Below are 25,716 nucleotides of genomic sequence, written 5' to 3'. Positions count from 1 at the left end.
CCCTAAAAACACACAAGCACTAACTTGCACCCACTAGTTTTCTGAAAAAAAGTTACAATATACAGTTTTTGACATGTTTATAACTTACTACATAATTCTATGCTGAATCCATGCTAATGCTAATCACACAGCATCATTTCTGCCTCAGTACATACCAAAAGCAGTTTAGTTTTTCTAAGGAAAAAATGCCAGAATGGTGTTTCTATGAAAATCTTTGCAGAGTTCTCATTGACACCACCTACTGTTCACTCAAAACTGAGGTACATCTATCATTGATTGTTTATTCTCTCTCAATCAAAACTCACATCCAAATAAAGTATTTATTGTTTATGATAGTTATGCATACTTTGCATATAAAATAGGTGTCTCAATAGTTCCCATTGTGATGTTTTGGTATGAAATATTTCAGTAGTTCAAACAGAATAATTTTTATTTTGCTGCATAATATGGGATGGGATGAAAAATCTCAAAGTTGAGATATTCTTAGCCAAGTAATAATTTATAAAGTTAATTGCCATAGTGAAAATATGCTTGGGGCATTCATTTATGAATGATACCTTTTAAGATTTTGTTTCTTAAGGCAGAGTGGATGAATTTAGAACAAGTATTTTTATTTGGCACTGTGAGTGTCTTGACTTAATCGAGCTGCAAACTCAACGAGCGTTCTGGTGGGGCGCCCCGCCATGCCCTTGCGCAGGTACGGCACCTCATCCTTGTTGGACATGACCCCAGCTATATCCAAATGAGCCCAGTGAGAGGCAGTCACAAACTCCTTCAGGAATGCAGCAGCTGTGCATGCTCCTCCAGCCCTGTAGGAAACAGAAAGATGTATTGCTCCCAAAGCAGTTCCAACAGCACACACATTAAACAAATGGGTTGAAAGAAAGGGGCACATAGAAGGAGTTGGTTCATCTTACCTGCTGTACTTTCCAATGTTGCTCACATCTGCAAGAGGACAGTCTGTGACTTGTTTTGTGTAATGCTCAAAAAGAGGCATCCTCCAAACTCTGTCCCCTGTCAAAATGCTGGCCTGAAAAAAAAAAAAAAGATGTTTTGGGAATTTCTTTTTCTAACTGTACTTGTAAGCCCTGTTTTCATGCATGCTTCTTTTTGTTTAGGTTTTACCAGTCTAAAAATCTTCAGCCCAATGTCGGGTTTTCTCGGATGTTTGAGGGGCCTGGAAAGGCCCGGAGTGGCCTTGGGACAGCCCGCGTATCGAAGGACGAGAAGAGGCTTCAGTTCTTCTTTCGGTTTTTATGTTTATTAATTGTTTATCTAAAAGATGTTCTTTCAGCCCGACAGAGATCTGCTCAGCAGTCAGCCATGAGCACACTGTGCCGCCCTCCGTACAGACACCTATCTTTATACCCATGGTTACGTGTACAATATTTATCATTTTCCCCCAATACCATTTATTCTTATTGCTGGGTGCACTTTCAGTAATAACCAATCCAAAAATGCCACCATCACCAAAGAAGATGGAGGAGAAGAAGAAGAAGAAGGAGGACAGGACACACCCCAATTCCTCCATCTTACTTCTCTAAACCCCCCTGTACATAAATCCTAAACCCTGTTTCTCACCCTCTAATTAACTAATCCCTTCACCATTCACCCCGGTGAAGCCCTCATCCTTGTCGTCTCCTGTGTAGGACCAAAGTCCAGCCACCAGACACTTCTGGCAACATTCCAGGACTCCCGAGCCCCCCAAGGTGGTCTCGGTGGCTCAGCACCTCAGGACTGAGATCCTGAGATCCGACAGCCCAAGATATTAGGTTTTTGGAAATACATTGTTTGCAAAACAAAACAGGCAGTCCTGCTTTTTAGGTACTGTGGTGTCAGCCAAAAGGCAACATCAAAAGACTACATTTTTTATCTGTTTTCCTTTTCCCTGACAACAGAAATCCTTCCCCTCAGAGGCTTCCTTGATCCATCGCACCTCAGCCACTCACAAGGCCTCTCTGAATTTCTGTACCTCTCTTGTTAATTATCTTTTTAACATAGACTAATTACTGCCAGTAGTCCAGAGTTTATGCAAATGTAGTGAGTTATCAGAACATGCAGATCCATGAGATGTTTGGTGTATGATATTACATCTCACTGAAGAGCTAGTAATTAATAGTCAACATTATTTTCAACTAAATATAGTACTGACATCATTCCTCTAAAATTTCAAAAGATAGTAACATCATTCAGATTTGCATAAAGACTTTCAGTAGTGTACTAACTTTTCAATAAGACAAGTTAAATAAATCAGTATCACTGATTTATTGCTATTATGATTTAACAATAATGCAGGTGATCTACCTCATAGAGGTGAGTCCAAAGCCAAGATGAGTTTGTGAACACTCCAGTCGCAGCAGATCCCAATGCAACATCCATGGCACCTAAAGGAACACACCTTCAAGTTTACATGAAATAAGGCAAAGGTAGAACTGAGCTATTCCTTGCATCCTGACTCCTCACAGAACTTTCCATTTTTAATTCCCAGTGTCAGTAACAGGAATTTATCAGACTGCAGAACTTGAAGACTTTAGTATACTGATATTTTTGAAATTCTCAACATTTTTATTACATTTATATATTCTAAAAAACACAAGAAATCATAAAAATTATTCTGCTTTCCATGAAAATAAGTTTTCTGATTTCAGATTGATATTTCTTAGAAATAGTTCTAAGATCATGTATTAAACAATAACATTATTGTCTAAAAAAACCCTAGATATTATTATTTTCATATAGAAAATACAAGTGAATGGGCCTTTTCCAGTTTATAGACCTCTACAATTTTTGAGCTGATACTTTCTTTTTTGTGAATTTCACTTACACAGACTTTTGCACATCATGTGTAAATTTACTTGATTAAATATTTAATTTATTAAAATAATCATTATCAAAATATTAAACCATAGGATTAGATATTTATCTATTTCATGCCTCAGAACTGCTTCTCTAATAGCAACACTTAATCCTTAGTGAGATGCAAATAAGGAAAAGTAGTTTAGCAAAATATGTCAAAGAAATTTCTATGGGAGCCCTCCTTCTTCCTGCTTGGTGCCCAAGGAACCCAGATAGGAATACTTTTATACAAGCCAACAATCTTAAAATCAGTTTCCCTTCTGTCTATTGAAATTTTCCACAGCATTTGAACTGGTAAAACTGATGGAACATAATTTAAGGCATTAGCAGAGAATCTATGTAAGCATAATTATTTTGCTTAACATATTAATTAAGCAACAGAGTAGAGTTCTGTCTGAATTACTCTTCCGTGTTTGCTTTTATTTCAGCTACAGTCACCTCACCCATGACAGCCTGTTAGTGAGTTCATGCATACAAAATTGCTGGTTTTAAATTTAAATTTACAACTTCATTATTATACAACTGTAGAGATGAAGCAATTAAAACACACTTCATAATGCCTAAAAGTATGCAAATTACACAAAAAAATACTTCAGTCGAACAAATTCCTGGGGAATGATGACATCGTGGAGGCCTGAGCCAGCTCCCAGGGTGGGAGAACTGGCACTGGCAGGGTCAGAGCTCAGGCACCCAGCAAGGCCTTCAGGAACCTGCCTGGGCTCTGTGCCAGAGGGACTGGGCAGGACTCCTCCAAGAACATGTCACCACCTCTGCATCACACAGGCCTGGGAGCTGAGAGGGTTCAGCTCAGAGATGGAAGAAGCACTGGGAAACACTGTGCACAAACATTGATGTCTGTGTAGGTTTGCCTGCTCTGGGCTCCAGCTGGGCTGAGCCAACCCAACTTCATCTCCACTGCTGAGCATGTACCCTGCACGTCCCCTCCCCACTCCAGAGTCACACAAGCTGCTGTCCTGAAACATGTAAAATCATCTCATTGCCTTTGAATTAAAGGGGGGTGTATATACACAGCACAACTAATCCACAGCCCAACTAATGAGTAAGGCAAAACTGCTCAAAGTGAGCAGGGAAGGAACACTGCTTACCTGTTAATGTTGCAGCATTCACAATAGCCCTTGCATTAAAATTGTGGGCATAACAGAGAGCATCAGCTAACAGCAGTCTTCCTTCTGCATCTGTGTTATCTACCTTCAAAGGCAAAATCAGTAAAAAACAGATAAAGTACTGTCAACACCTCTTTCACTGATATATTTCTCACATATTATCTTAAATAGCTGCTGGATAGAGATCCTAGAAACCTCAGGTAATGAAAATTTACTCAAACTACATTGAAAAGAAGAAAGAAAAAATACAGCATTGATACACAGTTATGTGTATAAAGTAAAAGTGTATCTGTAGCTGATGTCAGTCATCCTTCAGCACTACAACCTCCTTGCATGCTGGGTCTCTGTACTGCTGGCTCCTCAGAAGAGCCTGGAGACTGGAGAGGTGTCTCAGGGGAGCACAGAGGCTGCAGCATGTGCTTGGAGCTACCAGCACTTACTTGCAGATTTCTTCTTGGTGGGGGAATACCCGCCCAGTCTTTTTCCCTCAAAGCAGAGGGTGACTGAACTCAGTTTGCAGAGATGAATGTGAAAAAAGAGGAAGGTTCAGCGAGTCAAAAGTGGCAGAATCACAGAAATTCAGACAAAAAGAAAGCCATCTACTTCTGCATTAAATCAGTTATCTACAGCACAAGGACCTTCAGTACAATTTAATCTCTTAGATGAGTATGGAACCATTTGTAATAAATATGAAATATGTATCTTGGGTACTGATTTGGCAGGCTTCTTTGGACCAAGAGCCCCTATGACTCAGAGTTCTGATTGTACTGAGCATTTTGGCAATGTAAAGACCGTGTTACATCAGCAGGAAACTGATGTCTTTCTCTGATGTCTTACTCCAGATAGCAAAGAATTTGCCTCAAGAGTCTGCTGGAAGCACTTATAGTTATTTATTTGGACTTAGAGCCTGTATTTATGAGCATTGTAACAACCTCTTGTGCCAAATGAGCTTTTCCAGTGTGCTCAATAAATGACCTTACTTTGCAGCTTTTCCTAGCAATTTATAAGACATGTCCCATCTCTTCAATCTATGTTTGAAGAAATCCTACCATAGCAATTTCTAGTTAGTAACATGCTTCTTACAATTTTAAAAACAACATTTGCACTGCTTATCTATAAGGGTTTATTAAATGTACTCTGACTGCAGTCAACTTGGTTGATGAAACCAGTTCACTAAAAGTACCCAAATTTCAAGTTCCACATGCATACCTGTATTGTTTTCCCATTCTTGGCTCTAACTACATCTCCAGGCTTGTTTGCCTTACCACTGGGCATATTTTCACAGAGGGGTGCCAAACCTCAGAGAGAGAAAAAGAAAAGTGAACTACTTGTTTCCTTCTCAGAAAAGCTGTAGAAAAAACCTACTTAGATAAATGCCAAACACCTCCTTAAGAAAATAGTACAAGTTTAATTTTGAAATTGAAGTAAAAATTCAAGTTTTCCCAGTTGATGGAAGATACATGGTCCAGTTTTCAATCAGGGAAACTCCTCTGCATGATGCACCACCAGGCTCTCTCACCTACACTACTTTACCACTAAGGTTTTCTTCTACATTTTTTCCAGGCAAGTGATATCAGAGGAGAAATAAATGCTATTTTTTGTCTCCCATGTATAATTATTCACATGTAAAGGAACTTATTTCTTACTGAAATTAAAAACTTCTCAAATAAACACTGAGCCATTCAAGCTGTGCTCATTGTATAATGTCTAGAGTGGTCCAAGGACTTGTCACATAACTCCAGCCACACCAAGAACAACTAGAAATGAGCAAAACACAGGCTCAGTGTCAAAACTGCAACTATGACTGGGATCATGGAATGAACGAGGAATTTCACTCATAGAGAAAGCCTGCACCTGGCACAAGGTGCACAAGTGGAGCACCACTTTTCATGATGTACAGACGGGCTCCACTGCCAGCCCCTTCCCATGGCACGCTTGGTGAGGAACTTGTGAGGATGTCCGTGGGCACCGCTGCCCTCTCCTGGCTGAAGCACAGAAGTGACTAAAGTACCAGGTTAACTCAAAGTCGAGCTTCTCAAACTAAAACTTATTGCACACCATGTGCCATGTCATTGCCAACTGGTCTTGCCACAGCGTCTGAATCAGCTCATTTAATTTTACCACTGCAGAAAAAATAAACTTTTTTTCAGGAAAGAAAAAATCATTGCACATGCATAAAGGCATCAGCAGACTGGTTTGGTTTGTTTTAGTTTTCTGCTAAGATATTCACCTAAGGAAACTAGAGCTGATCCCTCTTCCTGTTCAGTTGTGGCATGCACTTATGGAAGTAGCTCGGCACTCCTGACTCCTTTCCATTCTAACTGCTTATACAGAGATGCACATTCCTTCTTGTAATGAAGGATCAGGACTTTCCAAAGACTCATTGGAAGTATCTTTATTGACAAATATTTCTTGCTTAAGATGTAAAAATCATACCTTAAAAATCTTGATTTGGTGTTCTAATATTTTATTCAAGAACAGTAATTTTTTGATATGCCAGTAAAAATGGAAGAGAGATTGAGCAAGGGAATGAGATAAGAGGATGTGCAAGAGTCCATGATGTTTGTATATGGCTTTTACCACTGCTAATACTAGAAAAACGCTCTCTCACAAAACCTTGTAGAACTAAGATTTTTCGGTTCTCCACACAAAAACACTTACCAATTATGTTCAAAGGCAGATTTAGAGCTGCTGCTGTCACAATGGCTGAGCAGACAGTTGCTGCCCCTCCCATGTCTGCTCTCATCGCATCCATACCCGACGACGGCTTCAGTGAAATGCCACCGCTGGAACAAACAGCTCAAGTTCCATGTCACATACACTGGTGATGTTCTGTCCCTCAGTGTGTGTTAACACCAAATAGCAGTAAATGCTAGACCTGGGGCTCCAAGTACCTCTACAAGCCTAGTAAATAAACTGGAAGCAAGGTATCCGGGTTTTCATTTCAGATAAAATATTACCTCCTCCTAATTAGGAGACGATAAAAATCCAGGTAACTGCAGTGGAGTAACTCCTTGATCTTCATAATGGCAGTGCACGTAACAAACAAAAGAATACACTTGGTAAAAATCAACATATGGATGGGGAACTGACTGATAAATTCTTCAGCAGTATGTGACATGGCAAGTAGTTATAAGGAACTGCTGTGAAGAATGAACTATTTTCTATTTCTTTAAGCATCATCTAATGTCCAGTGACATACTGCAATTCTTAATATGCAAATCCTTCATCCACAGGTTTGTTCAGGACAAGAAAAGAAATAGCACCTTCTTTATTTTCTTTCCCTCTGAATTTCTTTCTTCCCCTTACAAGATGATGGCATATTAATTCCTACTTTGGTCAACTGATGTTATCTTATTGTCAGAAAAGGGAGCACAAGCTGCTATATAATACAAGTTCAGTGGAATGGCATTGGAAGATGTGCTGAGCAAAGAAAAAGCATCTCCCTGTTGAACATGAATAGCAAGAAAGCATTTTCTCCCTCTAGTAATTAAAATATTGGCATACAAGCATACATACCTGTCAAATGTAACTCCTTTTCCTACAAATACCAATGGGGAGTCGTCTTTATTGGCACTTCCTAAATAGTGAATCTCCAGAAAGATGGGAGGTTCAGCTGAACCCTTAGCTACACTCAGGAATGCTCCCATCTCTTGTGTTGTTATCCAAGACTCTGGTCTGGAATAGAAACATGTATTAGTTTCATTATTTTTCCCAGCTGGACACTTTGACCAAGGTGACTTTTTTTTAAGATATGATTCTTGATGGTTTGTACACAAACCATTTCATTTTAGTTAGTTATTTTGGCAACTGTAGTTGAAATCCAACCACTACTACCTTTTTTGGTGAATCAGAAAAATACTTCCTCAGTTGATCTTTGATTTTTGTTTTGTTTTAAAAAACCCAACAAAACAACAGCTTTTCTATAGTTTCTGCATCAGAAACACTGATCTTTCGCTTCCTGTGAGGCTGTAGATGCTAAAGGTATATGAAGTAACAATATTGCAGCAGCTTACATTTAGTTTTCTGCTAGCAAGATTTCCTCCAGTCTTTTGTTTTCAACAAAATAGTCTCCAACACTTGCACAACCAGTATGCCCATTTCTACTATAGAGAAGAAAGTAGAAATTCAGAGGTGAGAGCACCAACTGTGCAAATTCACCTGCAAGGGCTTTTATAGCTCCATCTCACATTTTTAAAAACTATTAAAAAAATCCCAACAGTAACAGCAATAAATAGATGTTTTATTACCATATCCACACAAAAAAGCAAAGGTATGTAAAAACTCACTTGGGAAGAAAACAAAAGGTACTTAATATTAGCCCTCTATTCACTAAGGCTTCTTTTCACAGCACATGTGTTAATTAAGCAATAATTGACTGCATGGCTAATTGACAGTTAATGATTTTACTGCATCACAGTATCTTGCTTCCTCTGCAAACTAGCAGTTCATTTAACCCTCGACAACAGCCTGCAGTCTGGGCACCCCTCACACCTTTTCCCCAAACACTTCACCCTCTTTTGTCATTTGAAGTAGCAAAGGGAAAATGAGATTTGAATAACTTCAGATTTGAATAACCTGGAAGGTATCTTATCTCACTGTTATGGTCCTCTACCCTACAAAGGAATAATTTCCATGGAATTTACCTTATGTGGACCTTCACATTGCTGAAAGTTCTGAGCTTCTGTTCAATATGTTCAGCAAATTTGATTGGAGTTATATAATTAGCTGGAGCCTCCATGAGGTACCGAGCGAGGTTCTGCCCCTCAGCGTAGGTAACACCTTTTTGCCAGGCTTGACTTTCAGCACTGAACAGCAACACACAAAGATCAGGATTATAGACATTTGCAAAAGTAAGAAAAGCATTCACATATTTTCTTTCTTAAAATGCAGTATCATTAATTTGGAGAAATTAAGAATATCAGTTATCTTGGTACAAGGACTCTAGTATAGTAACTCAGATGTGGTTCTAGTCAGTGCCAAATACTTCAGAGAAAGCTAGGAGAATCCAAGAGTAGACAGATGGAAAATTATCTATCCAATTCATTAGGCCTTATCCTAATCCTTACTAATCAAAGGTTGCCTTAAATCCTTAAACACAAGGTTTAATACCCCTTCTGAAGTTTGTAATCACATTACTTTTAACAGCCTTGAAAGTTTTTATTTACCATATAAAATCTCCAATTCTGTTTCTCCCTTTACTGAAATATGGTTATGTGGTAAGAATGGAACTTGGATCTCATTTCTCAGTGCATTCAAGGCACTTCACAAAGAAATGACAGAACAAACATTCACAGAGCTGCCTGTGTAGGAAATGGGGAAGTCTCTCTGGTTACTTTGACAATGACCAGTACAAAACATTTCATTTTACTGAGACAATTTACTTTATAAGTTATCACAAAGCAAGGCATTGAACAGGATTTTGCCTCTAAAAAGAGCAGGACAGTGATAGAAGAATGCAGGAGGAATATACAAATATTGCCTGGATATGGAAGGATCTGCCTCCAGATCCCACAGTTCTTTGTGCGAGTTTAAGGAAGAGGGGCACTCCTCATGACAGGAAGAGAGACTCAGGACTTAGCCTGAGGATGATGGACATACACAACTCCTTGGTAGCAGGCAGAACATATCTGAGGGTTCTGAGGGAGCTGGCTGGCATCACTGCAAGCCCAGGCTCTTTCAGTTTGAAAGGTAAAACTGAATGTGGTCCCTGATGACCCTGAGATCCCTGAAAAGGACAAATACGCATCTTTAAAAATGCCAAGGAGAATATGGGGAACTACAAGCCAGTTATCCTGGACTAATTCCTTGGAAGTTTGTAGAGAAAGTAATTTTGAAAGCCAGTTCTAGGTATATGAAGGACAAGATGGACACTGGGAACCATAATTTTAGATTTGCAGCAAATTCCTGACCAACTAAAATGAATTCTGTGATGAGAGAGTTTGTCACAGAGGACCACAATGGATGTAATTAACCTTAAAGGTCTTTTCCAGCCTTAACAACTTTGTGATTTTTCTTAACTTTAGCTAGGTTTTCAGACAGAGTCCTTGCAGACAAATTGAGAAAACATGAATTGAAGCAGGAGTGTGTTTGAACATGGACACATCTCAGAGCTGAACAGTAAGACAGTAACAGACAACAATCTCAAGATTCAACAAGAGAAAATGCAATAGGACACAAAGAAAAAAAATTCACTATGAGTGTAGTTAAGTACTAGAACAGATGCTCCAGTGAGGTTGTGGAATTTTCAACTCAGGAGATATTTAAATGTGGACTAAACAAAGGCCAGACTTTAATGCTGTAAGTAATGTCCACGTTATCCCTAATCCAAGCTGGAGTTGGACTGAATGACCTCCAGAAGTCTTTTTCAACCTAAATTACTATATAAAAAAAGTTACTTCCATAACTGGTCATAGGACCACCTGTGTTTTCAGGAAGTGTTTATTTAATACAAATTTAATCAGTTTCCAAACTATCTGCAGTGCTACAAAATAGGCAGAGTATTTTACATATAACTTATCAAAACATGCTTAATCAAGATGCTTCCACTTTATTTCACTAACTTCTTTGTAAGGAAGAACTTGTTCCTGCTTAAAGTACATACAGGGAATTCCTCTCCCCTGCAGGACAGAATATCCTACACCAGATATCCAAAGTCCACTCCAATAATTGTTCTAAAACCAAAAGCCCTGGTTCTACTTTCTGCTCTCAGTAAGTGATGTCTGTTTAGAGAGCAGAACAACCCAGGCTTCTCTTCTTGCATTAAACTCTGTGAATGAAAATATAACAAATGAACTATGTAAAATATATCTATAGCACATTGGTCTGGTGTCAGTTAGCATTTCCTGATTCTCCAAAGGATTTATCCATTTATGGAATTTGAAATACCTCTTCTGGTATTTACAGATACAGATTTGAAATACCTCCTCTCCACAGTTCTGGTACACAATATCAACAGAAGTCCTAGTATATCACAACTTTTCTTTGGGTAGCTTTTACTTTTTACTTTTATCCTGGTTCTTCTTTTCTATGAAGCAGCATTTATTTATCCTTAACCTCTGAATATGGCATCAAAACACATGGAACAAACACGATAAATATACCTGAGATGTAAGATACTTCAGGAAATTCAAATGAGCGGGAGGTAAGAAGAGTACTGTTGCTACCCCTATTCTTTCAGTTTTGTTTTTCTCATGCACAAGCATGCCATGCATACAGTTTTATAAACAAGCAAACAAACAGAAGAATAAATAGGCAATCTCTCCTTTGCCATCACCTTCCATGAAGCTGAGGAGTAACTACAGGTTTCTTTTTTTGCTTCAGCTCATTATATTCATGCAATCCAAGGACAGCACCTTCTGCCGCTGCTTGTGCATCTCCACAGGGGTCAACTTCCACACAAGGGATCTCCAGGTCCTGGATCTGCCTGCAGCCAACTAAATGATACAGCACAGAACTGAAGGCCAAATAAAAAATACAGAACAGCAAAACAGCTGTCTGAGGTGATCAATGGGACATTGCAAGGAAAAAACAATTTTAACTAGAGATAGCTGAGTTTATAAATAAGTCAGTCAAACAGATCATGCAGTAGAAGAAGTAAAAATGCCAATGTCCGTATACTGGAAATTTTTTACTAAAATGTCAATTGGTAAATTATAATTATTAAAATGTTTCACAAGAATATAAAAGGAAAGATCACAGTTGTTCTGATTCCTTAAAGCTCATTCTATAGCAAAGCAAGGCTCTATCATTCTGGAGTGCTATGAATTATAGCTATCTACAGGTATCAGAAATTTGCCATAATTTAGATTTTTGCTAAGAATATGACTGTTCTTTTCTTCCAGATGAGTTTATATATACTTTCATAAACAATGTATTCCATAAATTCTATTTTGCTCCTAAATAATTTAACAATGTTTTATGTCAGCTACAAAGTGAACATTAATTAACAATGTTAATGGCAGCTACAGGCTAGCACTTTGGACAAACAGCTGTCATCCAATCAGACACTAAGATGCAACAATCATCCTTGATTAAGATAAGCCCTCTCTGTCTTCAACAAATAACATACTGAATCATAGTACTGATGTTGTGAAAGATATTAATTTATAACACAAATATCTTAGTTATTATATAAGTGTGCATACTTTATAAATATAGATATTTATATAAAATAGATATAATATATGTGGGTACTTAAGTGGAGAGTGACCATAAAGTCAATTGGTGAGGCTCCTGGGCTCCAAAATACTAATTAGACTAATTTCAATATCACACTGTTTAGGAAAGTTATTTGATATAATTCACTTCAGTCACCTGTCTTCAGATTTGATTTAAATTCCTGATAACTCCTTGCTCACTAAGGAAGAATTTCCATCAGTATCAGTGACAAGTAAATGCATTTACCAAACCATGCAGTAAGTTGTGCATTTCAAAACAAAGGCATACCTAGACTTGGTCTTCAAAAGTGGAACATGCTGCACAACTGCAACTGCTTTACAGACAAAATGCCTAAAAAATTTTAAAGATATTTAACCTGCAACAGCCGTACGGATGTTTTCTTTGCCTTCATTCCAGTTTTCTTGTTCGTTTATTCCAGCATTCTTCTTACCCAAGCCAACTACCACCACACTTGGAAAGTCCTAGATGAAGCCAACACAAAAATGGATTAATTTTCCCCATTGTTACAGCCACAGCAGAGTTGTTTAAAAGACTTTACTTTCCAAATCAAATCAAGCAAAGCATTAAAATAGATGCAGTACTTTTTCTATATCAGGCACTTTCCATTAAGAATGCCTGCATGGTGCTGCTGTGCTGTGCTCCCAAAAGTTTGCCACAGGCATGCAAGTCAGTTATTCTGTTGCCCAGTTCAGAATCATGTGCATTGCACATGGCAGGCAGGGCTTTATGCTCAACACTTGGTAAATCTGGGCACCCAAGGGCAAGCCTAAGAGTCCTTGGAAAGCACATTCAGCTTCCAGCTGTAAGAAAGGATAGAACTTAACTGGAGAATCATAACCCTTTCTGGCACAGTGCTATATTCAAGAAAATAAAATCACTTCAAAAGCTCAGTATGTTAGCTCATCTCAGGAGTTCTGCTGGCAAGATTTGCCAGGTAGCAAACCGAAGCTGCACAAGGGTAGACCTCTCCAGAGCTCAGGAAAACAATGTAGCACAGCAGACTACATGCTTGCCTTGTAAGCTGCATGCAAATGGAAGGAAAGAAACAATGGAATTAAAGGAGACTTTTAAGAGTGAAGTCAAATTTGTATAAAGCTCCAAGCTATATATGTGAACACAGATAATGTTCCTATAACTCTTAAGAAAAAATTAAGTTAATGTTAGGCTTTCCCATCGCTGTCAGCCTCGAACAATCAGCTGTCAAACTGCTACACTGTAGTAAAGCCCTTTAGTCTGCAAAATGCTGAAGCTTGTGTTAGCTTTCTGGAAAATCAGTGATATCAGTTAACATTCTCCTGTCTTCTATTGCAGAGATTTGCTACTCACTTCAGAGCCCATCCTGTACGCAGAACTGGGACCTTCAGTGCACTCAACTTCCATGAAATTTCTGAGAGCCTTTTACCAAGTCCGGTGTCACCTGTGTGGGGTGTCCTCACAGGAATTTATACATGGTAGGCAATTCTCACTACAAATGGATTTATTTCAGATTATTGAAATAGCCTTAATGTAAGATTCGGTTACTTAGAGAGGAACAACTAATGTCACATCACATGCCTTGCCTTACTAGGACTCCAAAAAGGCACAGATCATGCCATATTGGTCAGCTTCACATATGTGCATTAGTTCTATCCCAGCTTCTCAAGTGGAACTAAAAGCCTGACTTTGAGCAGATGAATCCTCATCTCATAGCCTTGTGTTCTATCATGCCTGTGCAGAAAAAAGTCCTGCTTGAAGAACAGTCCCATAACTTGTTTTCAGAGGTTTCAAGCACCTGACTTAAAACCTCTGGCAAAAGCCTATGAAGGGACTACCTTGTCTGAGAACTGTCAGGTCTGGAAGGTCTTTGCACCTATCAGTAACTCCTCACAGACTCACCCCTCCTGGACACAGGAGGCATGGAAGTCAGATCCAAAACTGCCATGCTTTAGCTCATTCAGGAAGCAGCTACTCAGAGCACAGCACCTTTGGGGCAGACTTGTTCACATCCTCTCCATTTGCAGCACCATGGAGGGAGTGCAGAAATGTGCAAAAGGCTGTGCAAACATGGGCAGTGCAGAACAGGAGTTGAAACAGTCAAGAAGAGGGAAGAAGAGCCAGCCACTTATACAAGCAGAGCAGTGAACTCAACATAAAATTAGATGCAAGAACAAACTTCACACATCAATCAATTAGCACACAAAACCACAAAGTTCATACCTGATGCAAACCATGAAATATACGTGTTTTGCCTTTCTTCAAAGGTGGCCCACATCTAGGACACAAAAAGATTCTTTTAATACAGAAGGCCTTACTTGTGATCAACCTTACAGTACTGCATTTACTCCACAACCACACAGTGTGCCACACATGTACTCGGATACTTGGCTCTGTGCTTGTTCAGAGAAGAGGACAGCTACCATGAAATTTTTGCATGTTTGCTCAGTGATTGGTTTTATCATGGGAGCTCCCCTCCAAACTGTGGAAGCAAATACCTGCTTCACAGGTATTACACAGACAGTAATAACAAAAAATATAATTCCTACTGGTATTTGTAGGTACTTTAGTCCATTTCAGAAGCTTATCACACACTTACAGGGAGAGAAGTGCTCTCAGCTTTCCAGACACAAGCCTATCAAAAGCATCTCCCGCACTAGTGAACTGGGCAGCACCATCAGCCTTTTCACTAGAGTAGACTCCCAGAACAAGACCCTAGAAAAGAACACGCGTTAATGTAAACAACACGAAATTTAGAAACCCATCAGAGAGTCAGCGAGCACAGTTTTCAAACTATTGCTAATTCTCTATGTATTTATCTCAGTTTTTGAATGCATCGAACATGATGCGTAGAATAACACTTCTGTAAACCAAGATCAACTACAACTACTTTAGAGTGTGAAAAAGAAGTCAGATACAGTATACGTGAACTTACAATAATTTTGCCGATCACATAAAGACAAGAACTCTTTCAATCAGTAATTTTAAGTACAAAAGAGCTTCTCCCCACCAGCGCAGACGCCCAGTCTGGCACCCCCAAGAGAAGCGGAGGGAGCCGCATCGCTCCTGACTCAGCTCCGGGGGGCACACGGGGGGCTCAGCCGAGAGCCGAGCGGAGGAAGGGACACACAACCCCGGCTTCCCGCTCACCTTCCCGGCCGCGTCACGGCTGTAGCCCCGCGGCGAGGGGCCCTGCGCCGAGCAGCTGCAGGCCCGCGGCACGTCCCGGGCGAGGCGGCGCGCAGCCCCGCTCCGCACGCAGGGCAGCAGCATGGCAGCGGGCGCGGCACCGAGCACGCAGCGGCAGGCAAGGCAGCACGGAGGGGAGGGGAAGGGAGGGGAAAGGAGCAGCGGGGCCCGGCCCGGCGCGCACAGCGCCTCATCAGCCGGCGCCGCGAGGGGCGGTGCGCGGCGGCCGCGGGGGAGGGCCGGGACGGAGAGCGGGGACGGAGAGCGGGGCCCGGAGCGCTCCCGAGCGGGGATGGAGCGATGGGGATGGAGAGCGGGGCCCCGGAGCGCTCCCGAGCGGGCATCCCGCGGGACGGGGGCTAGGGTTTCTTCACAGTCCGGCACTGTGAAAAATGCATGTATTTTATGATTGGCTTTTCGCAAATATTAAAATGAATATTATATGTGTTGTGTTAGAAAGTAATGCTGTGTTAATTATCTTAAGTAGTGTGTTAAATACAGTTTTAGGTTACAAAAAATGTTAAAATAGAAACTATGCTATGTAGGATACTTTTTTAAAAGAAAGGACTCACAGCGAGATAGCAGCCACAGGACACCTACATCTTTCAGAGAAAAAGAATTTATTGCCCTCTTATCAGAAGAAACGAACTTCTTCCCGCATCGAAGGCGTTGTTAGGATTCAGAGGAAGAAGTTGACGATGACCAGACAGAATCCTGTATTTGAAGGGAATTTATGCATCATGTATGAAGTGTATGAATATGGAACAGGCTATTGCTTTTAAGGGTTAATCCTTTGTTAATGGGGGTCCTTTTCGTGCCAGTGCTGTCCAGAAAAGGTACCCGGACGTCCGTAACTCTTTGTCGCTATTGTCTCATATTGTCCTAATGCAAATTGTCCAAATTATTATTACTCTAATTGCATTACTGTTTTTATAACCATTTTATTACTATTAAACTTTTAAAAACAAGTGATAGGCGTTTTTCACAGGCATCATTTGTGCGAGGGAGTGGCTCAGCTTCACAGTGGATTTTTGCCCTCTCGTGGCATGTTCTAGATAGGTGGTCGTACTTCTCTCGGGGGTTTATCACAGATTTAGGCAGCCCTAGTCCGTGTACTTAATTTGCATATTGGAGATTAAAATGTGAATTATTTAGGAAAAATAAAACTTTATTGCAAACGCACGTTACTGTAACAATTTCAGGCTGAAATTACAGAAAAATATAAATGTGGCAAATGAAAAAAACACAAAACAATGAGAATAACTGTGGTTACATTCTGTCAGGAAAGTTCAGAGCAGAATACAGGGTCATTGCTGTAATATCAGAAGTAGATTTATGGTGAGCAAAAGCACTGCATGGAAAAGAACTGGTTGGAGTTTGCTGACAATTATTGTATTGTTAGTCTGAAGAGAATTGAACATGTGCTGGATTTTAATTTCAGGTGATTGAGACATTTTTTTGTTTCTTTCCCTGCCCCTGAAGTGTAAAGCATAGATTTTAAGTATTTCATTTAAATATGTAAGAATAAGACACCTTCTGACAATATGTATAACAATGTTTGCTTTTCCATACATCCTTAAGTGGAGTTACACTGTTAGATGAGCAGAACATGATGTAGAAGGAGCTGAGCCTCTTCTCTAGGAGTCCATTGCACTTCCCACCTCACAGCTTTTTCCATGAAGTGGTACAGAGACAAATAACATGTTTTATTAAGGACAGCAGCACTCAGAAACAATGACTGAAGAAAATTGCATCCAATTTGATTTATCTTGTAAAAATACATATTTTTAACATTAAAGCACAATATTATTTAAATAATCAGAGTGGTAATTCATTTTCAGCTTCATTTATTTTGGCAAAGCTCTTGGACAATGAATTGGTTTTTGGTTCTTTGAACTCCATAGCTTCTCCACATTCATGTAGTTTCTAGATATTATTCTGTACATACAAATTAAGTGGGTATTTCTGGGATATATGAAGTTGTCTTGAATTTTATGGAAAGACAGGATTGGACCCATAATATCTTCAAAGTTCTGGGTAGATATTATTCATAAATATTCTCATCTGGGATTTCAAATCTTCCAAGGTAAGAAATGCCCCCAGAGAAGTGCTCATTTCTACATGTTGAGCATGCATATGATCAGATACACTATGTGAAGCATAATAAAAATGTGTAAATAAAGTAGACCACATATATCAAGTTGCACATTTTTGAAATTATTTTATGAGGTACAAGGGAAAGCTGAAAAGGTCTAAGTGATAAACTTACTTATTGTGAACTCCAAGGGCTTTATAATTGTACATTTCAAATATGTATACCTGCATTTAGCCTTTTTTTCTCCAGACAACATATCCCAGGGCAAATATTCCATGCATTGACTTATCAGTGTATCTTAGCAGTGCCTAAACTCAGACAACCTGTGCAGCTGAAAGTTTAATTAAGCCTCACATCTATTTCATTAAGTTTAGTTCATGCATGAGGATACTTCTGTTCACTCTGAATTGAAAATTCTATTTTCTCACAGGTCACAGGACAGTCATTGGTGAAAATGTTATTTGGTCATTCAACTTGTGCAGCTACAGTATCCCACAATGATGGTTCATAGGTCTGCTGTGAGAGAAATCTTCTTTTGGACCTTTACTGCAGAGTATGTTCCATTCTTGAATTGATTCAAAACAAGAAATTACAACACTAATCAGCCCAGTCATCCCCTTTAACTTCATGTATACAGTGCATTCTACAGGGTCTTTCAGAGCTACTGTGACCTTCCTAGGAATCCACTCCAATAAATCTTTAATCTGGTCCTTACCTAAATGGTCCCATGATTCTTATTCAGTAATATTTTTGGAGGTGTTCAAAATTTGTGGGCCATCAAGCAGTTAATTATCAGTATGAAAATGTATTGCAACACAGTATTAATGCTACTGAAAAGCATTTTCACAGCAATCACTCAATATGGAGAATTTAAGAATCTGCTTCCTTCTCACCTCCAGAAGAGAATTATATTTAGTAAAAGCTAAGTTACATGCTACAATATAATTCTTTAGAATTTAGACAGTAACTCTGTCTAAATTATACATGTTCATAGAACAATTACAAATGACAAGTATTACATTTTCTACTTGTGTAATTATGCTGCATTTCAAGTTTTTCTATCTCAAAGCCATTCAGAATTTTCTGGGAGGGGAAGGTGGTGGTACCACAGAGGCCCCTGTGGACAGTTTTCAGGACCATAGCGTTGCTACCATCTAAGACACCTTTGTAGCCTGGGTTTGTTTGCTGCCTCTCCATGTGCAGGCTATTGCACCATCTTCCTGGAGTTGTGGCCCAGGGCACAGTCTGAGTCAAAGCACCAGTAAATTTAGAAGAACAATGAAGCAAGAGGGTGGTATGAAATAGGAACTTTTTCTGCTTTATTAAGTCTCCTTTATACTAAAATTGTAACAGTTCTATAGACTCATCATCATTTTCCATCTATCTTTTAAAATTTTCAGAATAACTTTAGTGCTCCTGCAAAACAAAAGTGGCTCATGGTGTCTTGAAGAAGATAACTTAGTAGGGCCTATTGCAGAGGCACCCTCACAAATTTCTGCTTCACTCATAATCCTACTAACTTTGTAGAGCCAAACCCAGAGATGGTAGAGGCCACTGTATCCATTCTTAATGGTATTTTCCATATCCTTTTCTCAAAAATACTCACTCCTCAGGATGCATGAACTGGTCGAAACTTTGTCAAAATTATGGCCCTTCCTAAGAAAGTAACTTTTCCATCCTATTCATTTCAATACTGTTTCATCATACATCACTTTTACTTGATTTCAGATAGACTTAACAATTGACACAGTTATGAAGAAAATTAATCTGTCAGATTAATATTTTCCAGGTTATCTAAAAGCACTCTTACCCTTAATCTGTTTACTTCCAGAAGCTGCAATAAAATGTTCATCTAGCAGCTAATAATTTTTGCTTCACAGACTAATAGAATCCCATATACTTTAAATTTTTCACTTTTTGCCTTGTGGTATTGGATAATTTCTGTTTTAAAAAACATTTCACACACACACATTTAGCCTTTGCTACCCCTTAACTTTAGCCTCACAGTTGATGAAGTTCTCTTTTTCCATGCTGTATAACGTCATGAAAGATATATGTCCTTCTTAATATGCTCTAGATAATTCTGTGAAAGTAAATGCCAAATATACATTCTTTCTCTTTTGAAATAACCTTATAGCTTCAAAGATTTGTGAAAAACATGTTGTCTTTCTAAATAAAGAAGACATTTGGTTTGATGAATATTTTACCTTAGCTTTCTAAAATACCACAAAGAGCAAATTTTCTTAAAATGGAAACAGTATATACTCACTGCAGATATCAGTTTGTTTTGAGAATAATGATATTTATAGCATTTGGTTTTTTAATTTTTTTTCACAGACATGTTAGTTGCTGGTATTGTAGACTGACATGTTTACTCAGGTTTGTACACAAATCATCTATCCAAAACAAAGGATGAAGAGCCAAGAAGCTGTTCCTGTCACAACAGTTCACGTGAGCAAAATAGTTTTATGTAGATTTGTTAGTACATGATATCCTCTGCTGTAACATTGACTTCTTCTGTTTTAGTCTTAATTTTAGGGAAATGAATCTCACTAATGGCTATTAGCAGTAAATTCACTGCATGTGCTGTGGCACTTGCCACACAAATCCAAAAACAGTCTTCAAAGCGTTCTTCTAAGATAACAAACCGAAAGACGTTTTCCCGAAAATTGGCAATTCTTTCTGTGAGGTGATGAAGTTTCACAGCAGCCATGAAGCTGGTAACTCCAAGTACCACAAATGCACCTGCAATGAAATGAAATGAGTACTCACCATTATCAAATCAGAAGAGGACAGATATTTTGGTCGTGCTTCAAAAGACTTACTGAATACATCACTGAGCACTATACAGAGTAGGGATAGACAAAGCATGGCTTAAACACCTTTAAAATGCTTAGGCTGTATTGTGTGGGCAAACATACTTTTATCCATAACATAAAGCCTCAAGGCTGGCATTCACAGCTCCTGTTAAATGTTAACTAGACACAGTAAGCCAAGATACCACCTGGAAGTTCTGTTTTGATAGGTGTGAATTCACCACCAACTTCATTGTATTCACAATATTTAAATCAAGGAGGTATTCAGTAAGGCAAAAGAAGGAACTTGTATTATTTTCTATAAATGTGACTAGAGAAAAACACTGGAAAATTACTTTACCTGCAAGGAAGTTCCAAAGGCATGCTCCTGCTGGACCGTTAATAGCCCGGTAAGGAACTTTTATTGCGTTAAGAATGCAGAATCCAAAACTGACCAGAGAAAAGAAAATGGCCACACAGAGGAACATTATGATCATCACATGCAGGCCTGTATTCAACTTTTTCACCATGTGTGGGAAAACTGTCAAGAAAAAATAAATTGTCTATTCAGTGTATTGGATTTCTTGATGATGGTAAACATCGCACTGTGCTGGTACTTCAAATTCAGCTTATATTTAAGGACTGTTTTTTTATGGAGATGTGAAATTCAGCTAGCTGCACACATCTCAGTTCCTGATGCTTTATTTTTCAGTGCATCAAACCAGGGATTTTCTGCTACAGGAATAATCCTCTAAACAGGATCTGTGAATAAGGATTCAGGCTGAAGTCCTCTTTATTTATCTAGCATGTTAATGTCTTTATCTCTGGTGCTGTATTGTCTGCTGCAAAAGAGACTTTCCTGTCTCTTTTTCACCTCTGTTCTCAGTACCAGACTCCTGGTTTTGAGCTTCTCATTCCTGTCTCATGCTTTTTATCTCATCCATTTGAAGTCTGATAGTCTCAGTTTCCTTGTTCCTTTGCTGCCTAAAATAGTATCACTTTTTTCTGTGTTTATTTTCTCATGTTTTTCTTCTTTTTTTCCTAATCCTCTCTTTACTGTTGGCTCCAGTGAGATCTGTCCTAATTTCATACATCCTAATCCCACAGGTTTGCCCTTTAAGATTCCTTTCTTGGTTTCTCATCTAGTGTTTATGGCCCCTTTATGCTTTTCTGGGCATCTGGCAGTGTTTTAGCCACAAATGTAGGAAGCTTGTAAAGTATTGCAAGGTGGGCTTTAGCTGAAGCACTCGCATGGTTTGCTATAGGCACAAGCTCTCCCTCAGCAGCCTGACACTCACTTGTCTCTTGAGAACAGTAATTTTCTTGGTTCTGTCTTCACAGACGCAGTTCCTTTGTTGGAGGGCCAGATTGGCAGGAGCAGCAGGAAATGTACACCTGAGTGTTTAGTTTATCCTGCACCCCTCTAGTAACAGAATCAGAAGAAATGTGAGTAGGGAATTGTAGGTGATGTTGACTGACAGGAAAGAGAGAAGCTGACTGAGAGGAACTCTAAAATACAAGGTGATCAAGAGGAGACCTCCAGCTAGCATAGCACTACACACTCATACATGTTCTGAAAAACTCATTGCCCAATTACTAAAAAGTTACTACAAAGAAGGTATACTGTTATAAACAAATAAATAAATTACTACCTGGGCTGTATAACTGACAAAAAACCCACAAAGTTCAAACAAACCACCTAAAAAGTAGGCAGCAACAGTTTGTCGGTGTCACTATGAACTTCAGGCATATAATTTGATCATGACAGGACAGAATTATAGTAGGTCCTGTAGAAAAAAATCGTACTGTACAAATCCCACACAAAAATGATGTGATTCAACAGATCTGCCCTTTCAGTAGCTCATTCTGGGGTTGTAGTTGGGCTTGGTGCACAGAAGAGCTGCAGAAGACTCTGACAACAAGAAATGAGGGGAGTAATGAAGATCAGAAGTACATCTGAGAAATGGGAATCTAAAAACAAGGTTGCTTTCTGACTGGAAAATAACTGGCAGTGTAACAACAAAGCACATGGAATTAAGCCTCCTTACAAACAATCAGAGATTTTAGGGTAGTTGTAAGGATTATTTGGTCTCTTTTCTGAGTCTTGCAGCCAAGTCCTGATGACCTGCCCAGGGAGTCTGGCTTAGTACACAGAAATAAGAAACCATGAAAAGGATATTGCCATGGAGACTCCAGACACAATCCAGCAGTGTTTGCTATGCACAGGCAAAACACGTGGCTTCCCCCCTTGTTCCAGGGCTTGACTCAATTGTCAAAACAGAAGCATCTCATGCCAGCTCAGGTGCCTTAGGACCATCATAACAAGCCTGAGGTCTAACATACATGCTGCGCTTAGGATGGGACACTTCCAGAAGCTGCAGCTAGAGGCCAGATGATACATCTTGAGGAGTACAAAAGAGCAGTAGACACCTGTTATGGCAACAGAGTCACTGTCCCAGCTAAAAGAGAGTGTTCCAGCCATAAGTCTACTCTAGTGGATGTTAACAAAGTGAAAGGGTATGTACCAATAACAGCAAATTATTGCAATTTGAAATTCTGAAGTGTCAGAAGTACTGCAATACTGCACCGTATGATATGTTAGCTTTGTCTTCAGCTATGGTGCCAGTGAAGTCCATTTATATTATCACATTCCTCATGAAAAGTCTCAAAGTTCTTGCACCCCAGTAAATGCAGAATACTTGGAGATGAAGGGGGACATTCAAACCAAAAAAAAGTCAAGTCAAACCCAGAACCCCCATTCCTGCTTACCATTGTGCTAAAGTATCAGCTTCGTGTATTGCTGTTTGAAACCAGTATTGTGAAAATATCAAATTCAGTAGAGTTATTAAAATATTTAAAAGGGAAAATCTCTGGAACACTTGTTGACCAAAATGCATATTTGTGCCTACTGCACTTAATGTTTTACAGTTCTACCAGAGAATTATTACTAGCTTCAGTGAGAGCTCTGTTTGACTAAGGAGTGCCGGCTCACGTCCTCCAATTGCATATTGATGTACTCCAGAGTGACTGTGGAACATTATGCCTTCCTCTCAGGTTGCACAGTAAAAAATCAGAAAGTTCATTAAATAGTCCAAAAAGTTGTACAGAGTTTTTCTCATTCTGCCTATGAGGATGGCCTGAAAGAACTGGGGCTGGATGAGCATGACTGCTGTGTCCATGTCATGAAGTTGCGGTTGCAGGCAGAGCTTGAGCAATAATTTGGTTACCAGTCCAAATTCATCCAGTTTAACAACTGGTCATGCAGATCTAAGTTGAGATTGCTCTGGTGCTTTTCTACATTCCTTCTGAAGTCCTACAGTCACACCTGCCTTCAATTTTTATAGAAGTCTTGTATAGATGTATAGTCAGACACGATCCTATTGGAAAACAAGTATTTATTTTTGTAGGCTAAAGTTTTGACCAGTTTAACTTCTGAAATACCTCACCTCAGCTACCAGAGCCATTGCAAAGGATGGGACAGGACAGCATTGCTGTGGGCCAGGGAGATGGTGAGACTGCAACAGCTTCAACTTGTATTGGTTTACGTTTCAGTAAATGTGTACACTGAAATAAAAATCTTCAATGCAAATTGCCATTTTCACTACAGAACAGGAAGAGTGAAATTTGGAAATCATCCAGAGTACAGCTCAGTGCTTTCAAGACTTCAATGAAAATCTTTTATGTTAAAAGCAATAAGTTTAGAAAAGTTTCTATATTTGTTAAAAGTTCAGCAATTTTTTTGTCTCCCAAGTTAATAGAAAAGAAGGCAAGAATTTCTTCAACATGTTAGTAAAGTTAACGATATGTGCTATGGTAGACATTTGCATTAGGACAGCCAGAGAAGTACAGAAATGTGTCCAGCTAAATAAATCTCTGCTTCTTAAAGGGAAAAATCCTCAGAAGACTTCAAGAGAGAAGGCAAGAACAGAGGCAGAGGGTTGGCAGAGCAAAACGTGACATAGGAAAAAGTCAGTCAAGGGAAAGTATGATTTACAGGGTCATCTCCAAAGGACTTTCACCCCCTTCACAGGGCTAAAAAGAAACTCCCCATCTAGCCCTAGGGATTTTTTGTCCCCAGCTTGATTCCAGGATTACAGAATATAACTATAGCAGAAAGTATTAATGAAATTATAGAAATTTTATATTCACACTCCAAACGTCAAACCATAAAGACTACATATTTATTTAACAATACAAATTTGCATTCTACAAGTTCTGTAAACAAAAATTATAGAAAGTTAAATTTGAACTAGATATTAGACTGAATATTCAACCAAAATTGTACTTACTTGTGAATTTGGAACGCCGCCCGCCCAAGCCACATTGGCGTATTTTGCCGCCCCGAAAGAGTCCGTAGTAAATTTCTCCAATGAACTTGACCAGCTCTGGATCTGTGGCATTGACCAAATCAGCCCCTGTTTTGCAAAGGATCTTTCCAGTCATCCACTTTGGGATCCCCATTGCAACAACAATCAAGATAAAAGACACAAAACTTATTAGAGCAGCCAAGGCAAATAATGTCTTTTTAAAGCAGCCAGGCATCCTAGTGCCTTCAAGGGATCATCTCCAAGCTCTCTCTGCAGCAGTCAGACGTATCTCCCATTTTTCATCGTGCTCCAAAATCCACAACTGAATACCAGGCATTTCAAGATACTTCTCTTCGTATTTGAGGTCCAGCAATTAACCCATATGGTTAAAAATCAAGGCAAAAAAATACATTTTGCTGCAACAACATCCTGAAATGGTTGCAAGTAAGGGCTTCATTACATTGTAGTGCGGTGATGCTTCTTTGTAGCAAGTAATCCTATCTCTATGGCCAGTCTAATATTTCCTCAGGGGTTTAATTGTCCTGATCAAATGACATCAAGTTTCTTACTGCAACCTCATGTGAAGAAAATTTGGAGAAGAATCCAGTTTATTGGATTATTTTAAAAAGTGGGTAAACATCTGTGTGCAAGGGACAAAGGATCAAAACAGCATAATTTGTCTGAAGGATTCTGCTGTCGCCTGAGCCGTGCTGAGCTTCCCGGCGCCTGCTCCCACCCAGCCTGTAAATGTCACTGCGGGTAGAGTTATCAATAGGACAGAAAGGACGGGTCTGGAATCTCCTGAATTACAGCGGGGCGCAGGAAGCCCCTGGCAGCGGGGGCGGCCTGGCCAGCCGGGCCGGAGATCGGGGCACTCATGGGGGGTAACTCAAGCGACAGCTGCGATCCATGAGCGCTAAAGAAAACCGGCCGCAATTGTCCGCACTTCTACGGTTACTGCTACCCGAGCCCTGGCAGGACCTTCAGAGCCACTAATTAATTAATTAATTAACCAACTAACAGCAGCAGGAGTCCTGGGGACTAGTGACAAGGCCCCTGCCGTGGCTGGGCCGAGGCATTGGGATTTCTCCTCCCTCGCTCCCCCCGCTCCGCACGGCCCGGGCAGGCAGCCCCGCCCCGCCCCGCCCCTCGCCCCGCCCCTCGCCCCGCCCACGGCCGGGCGCTGCCGCCCCTCG

General features: G+C 39.7%; 2 protein-coding genes across 2 annotated transcripts; both read right to left on the bottom strand.

Moving 5' to 3' along the window:
• Positions 1-590: 590 nt before the first annotated feature.
• On the bottom strand, positions 591-15,510 carry LAP3 (leucine aminopeptidase 3). The gene is made up of 13 exons (XM_074541805.1): positions 15,285-15,510; positions 14,734-14,849; positions 14,358-14,412; positions 12,517-12,622; positions 11,257-11,416; positions 8,627-8,788; positions 7,500-7,658; positions 6,642-6,766; positions 5,190-5,278; positions 3,963-4,065; positions 2,305-2,384; positions 918-1,030; positions 591-809 (listed from the first exon to the last, which is right to left on the bottom strand). The coding sequence occupies exons 1-13, from the start codon at positions 15,405-15,407 to the stop codon at positions 611-613; spliced, it is 1,590 nt and encodes a 529-aa protein (XP_074397906.1). The 5' UTR covers positions 15,408-15,510; the 3' UTR covers positions 591-610.
• A 997-nt stretch (positions 15,511-16,507) lies between these two features.
• Positions 16,508-25,708, bottom strand: CLRN2 (clarin 2). The gene is made up of 3 exons (XM_005484999.4): positions 24,503-25,708; positions 20,575-20,754; positions 16,508-20,163 (listed from the first exon to the last, which is right to left on the bottom strand). The coding sequence occupies exons 1-3, from the start codon at positions 24,753-24,755 to the stop codon at positions 19,898-19,900; spliced, it is 699 nt and encodes a 232-aa protein (XP_005485056.2). The 5' UTR covers positions 24,756-25,708; the 3' UTR covers positions 16,508-19,897.
• Between the last annotated feature and the right edge of the window lie 8 nt (positions 25,709-25,716).

The sequence above is a fragment of the Zonotrichia albicollis genome, chromosome 5 (genome assembly GCF_047830755.1).
Source record: "Zonotrichia albicollis isolate bZonAlb1 chromosome 5, bZonAlb1.hap1, whole genome shotgun sequence".
Classification (NCBI taxonomy): domain Eukaryota; kingdom Metazoa; phylum Chordata; class Aves; order Passeriformes; family Passerellidae; genus Zonotrichia; species Zonotrichia albicollis.
Note: the sequence above shows the minus strand (reverse complement) of the source record. Positions and strands in the feature narration are given on the sequence as shown.

Excerpts from the sequence above, each read along its gene's own strand:
- LAP3 (XM_074541805.1), bottom strand. The coding sequence starts at position 15,407 with ATGCTGCTGCCCTGCGTGCGGAGCGGGGCTGCGCGCCGCCTCGCCCGG. Across the intron at positions 14,850-15,284 it reads GCCGTGACGCGGCCGGGAAG|GGTCTTGTTCTGGGAGTCTA; the intron begins GTGAGCGGGAAG and ends GTTCTTTTCTAG. Across the intron at positions 11,417-12,516 it reads CATCCGTACGGCTGTTGCAG|TTGGCTGCAGGCAGATCCAG; the intron begins GTTAAATATCTT and ends TGTATCATTTAG.
- CLRN2 (XM_005484999.4), bottom strand. The coding sequence starts at position 24,755 with ATGCCTGGCTGCTTTAAAAAGACATTATTTGCCTTGGCTGCTCTAATA. Across the intron at positions 20,755-24,502 it reads GCGGCGTTCCAAATTCACAA|TTTTCCCACACATGGTGAAA; the intron begins GTAAGTACAATT and ends TTTTCTTGACAG. Across the intron at positions 20,164-20,574 it reads CCTTTGGAACTTCCTTGCAG|GTGCATTTGTGGTACTTGGA; the intron begins GTAAAGTAATTT and ends ATTTCATTGCAG.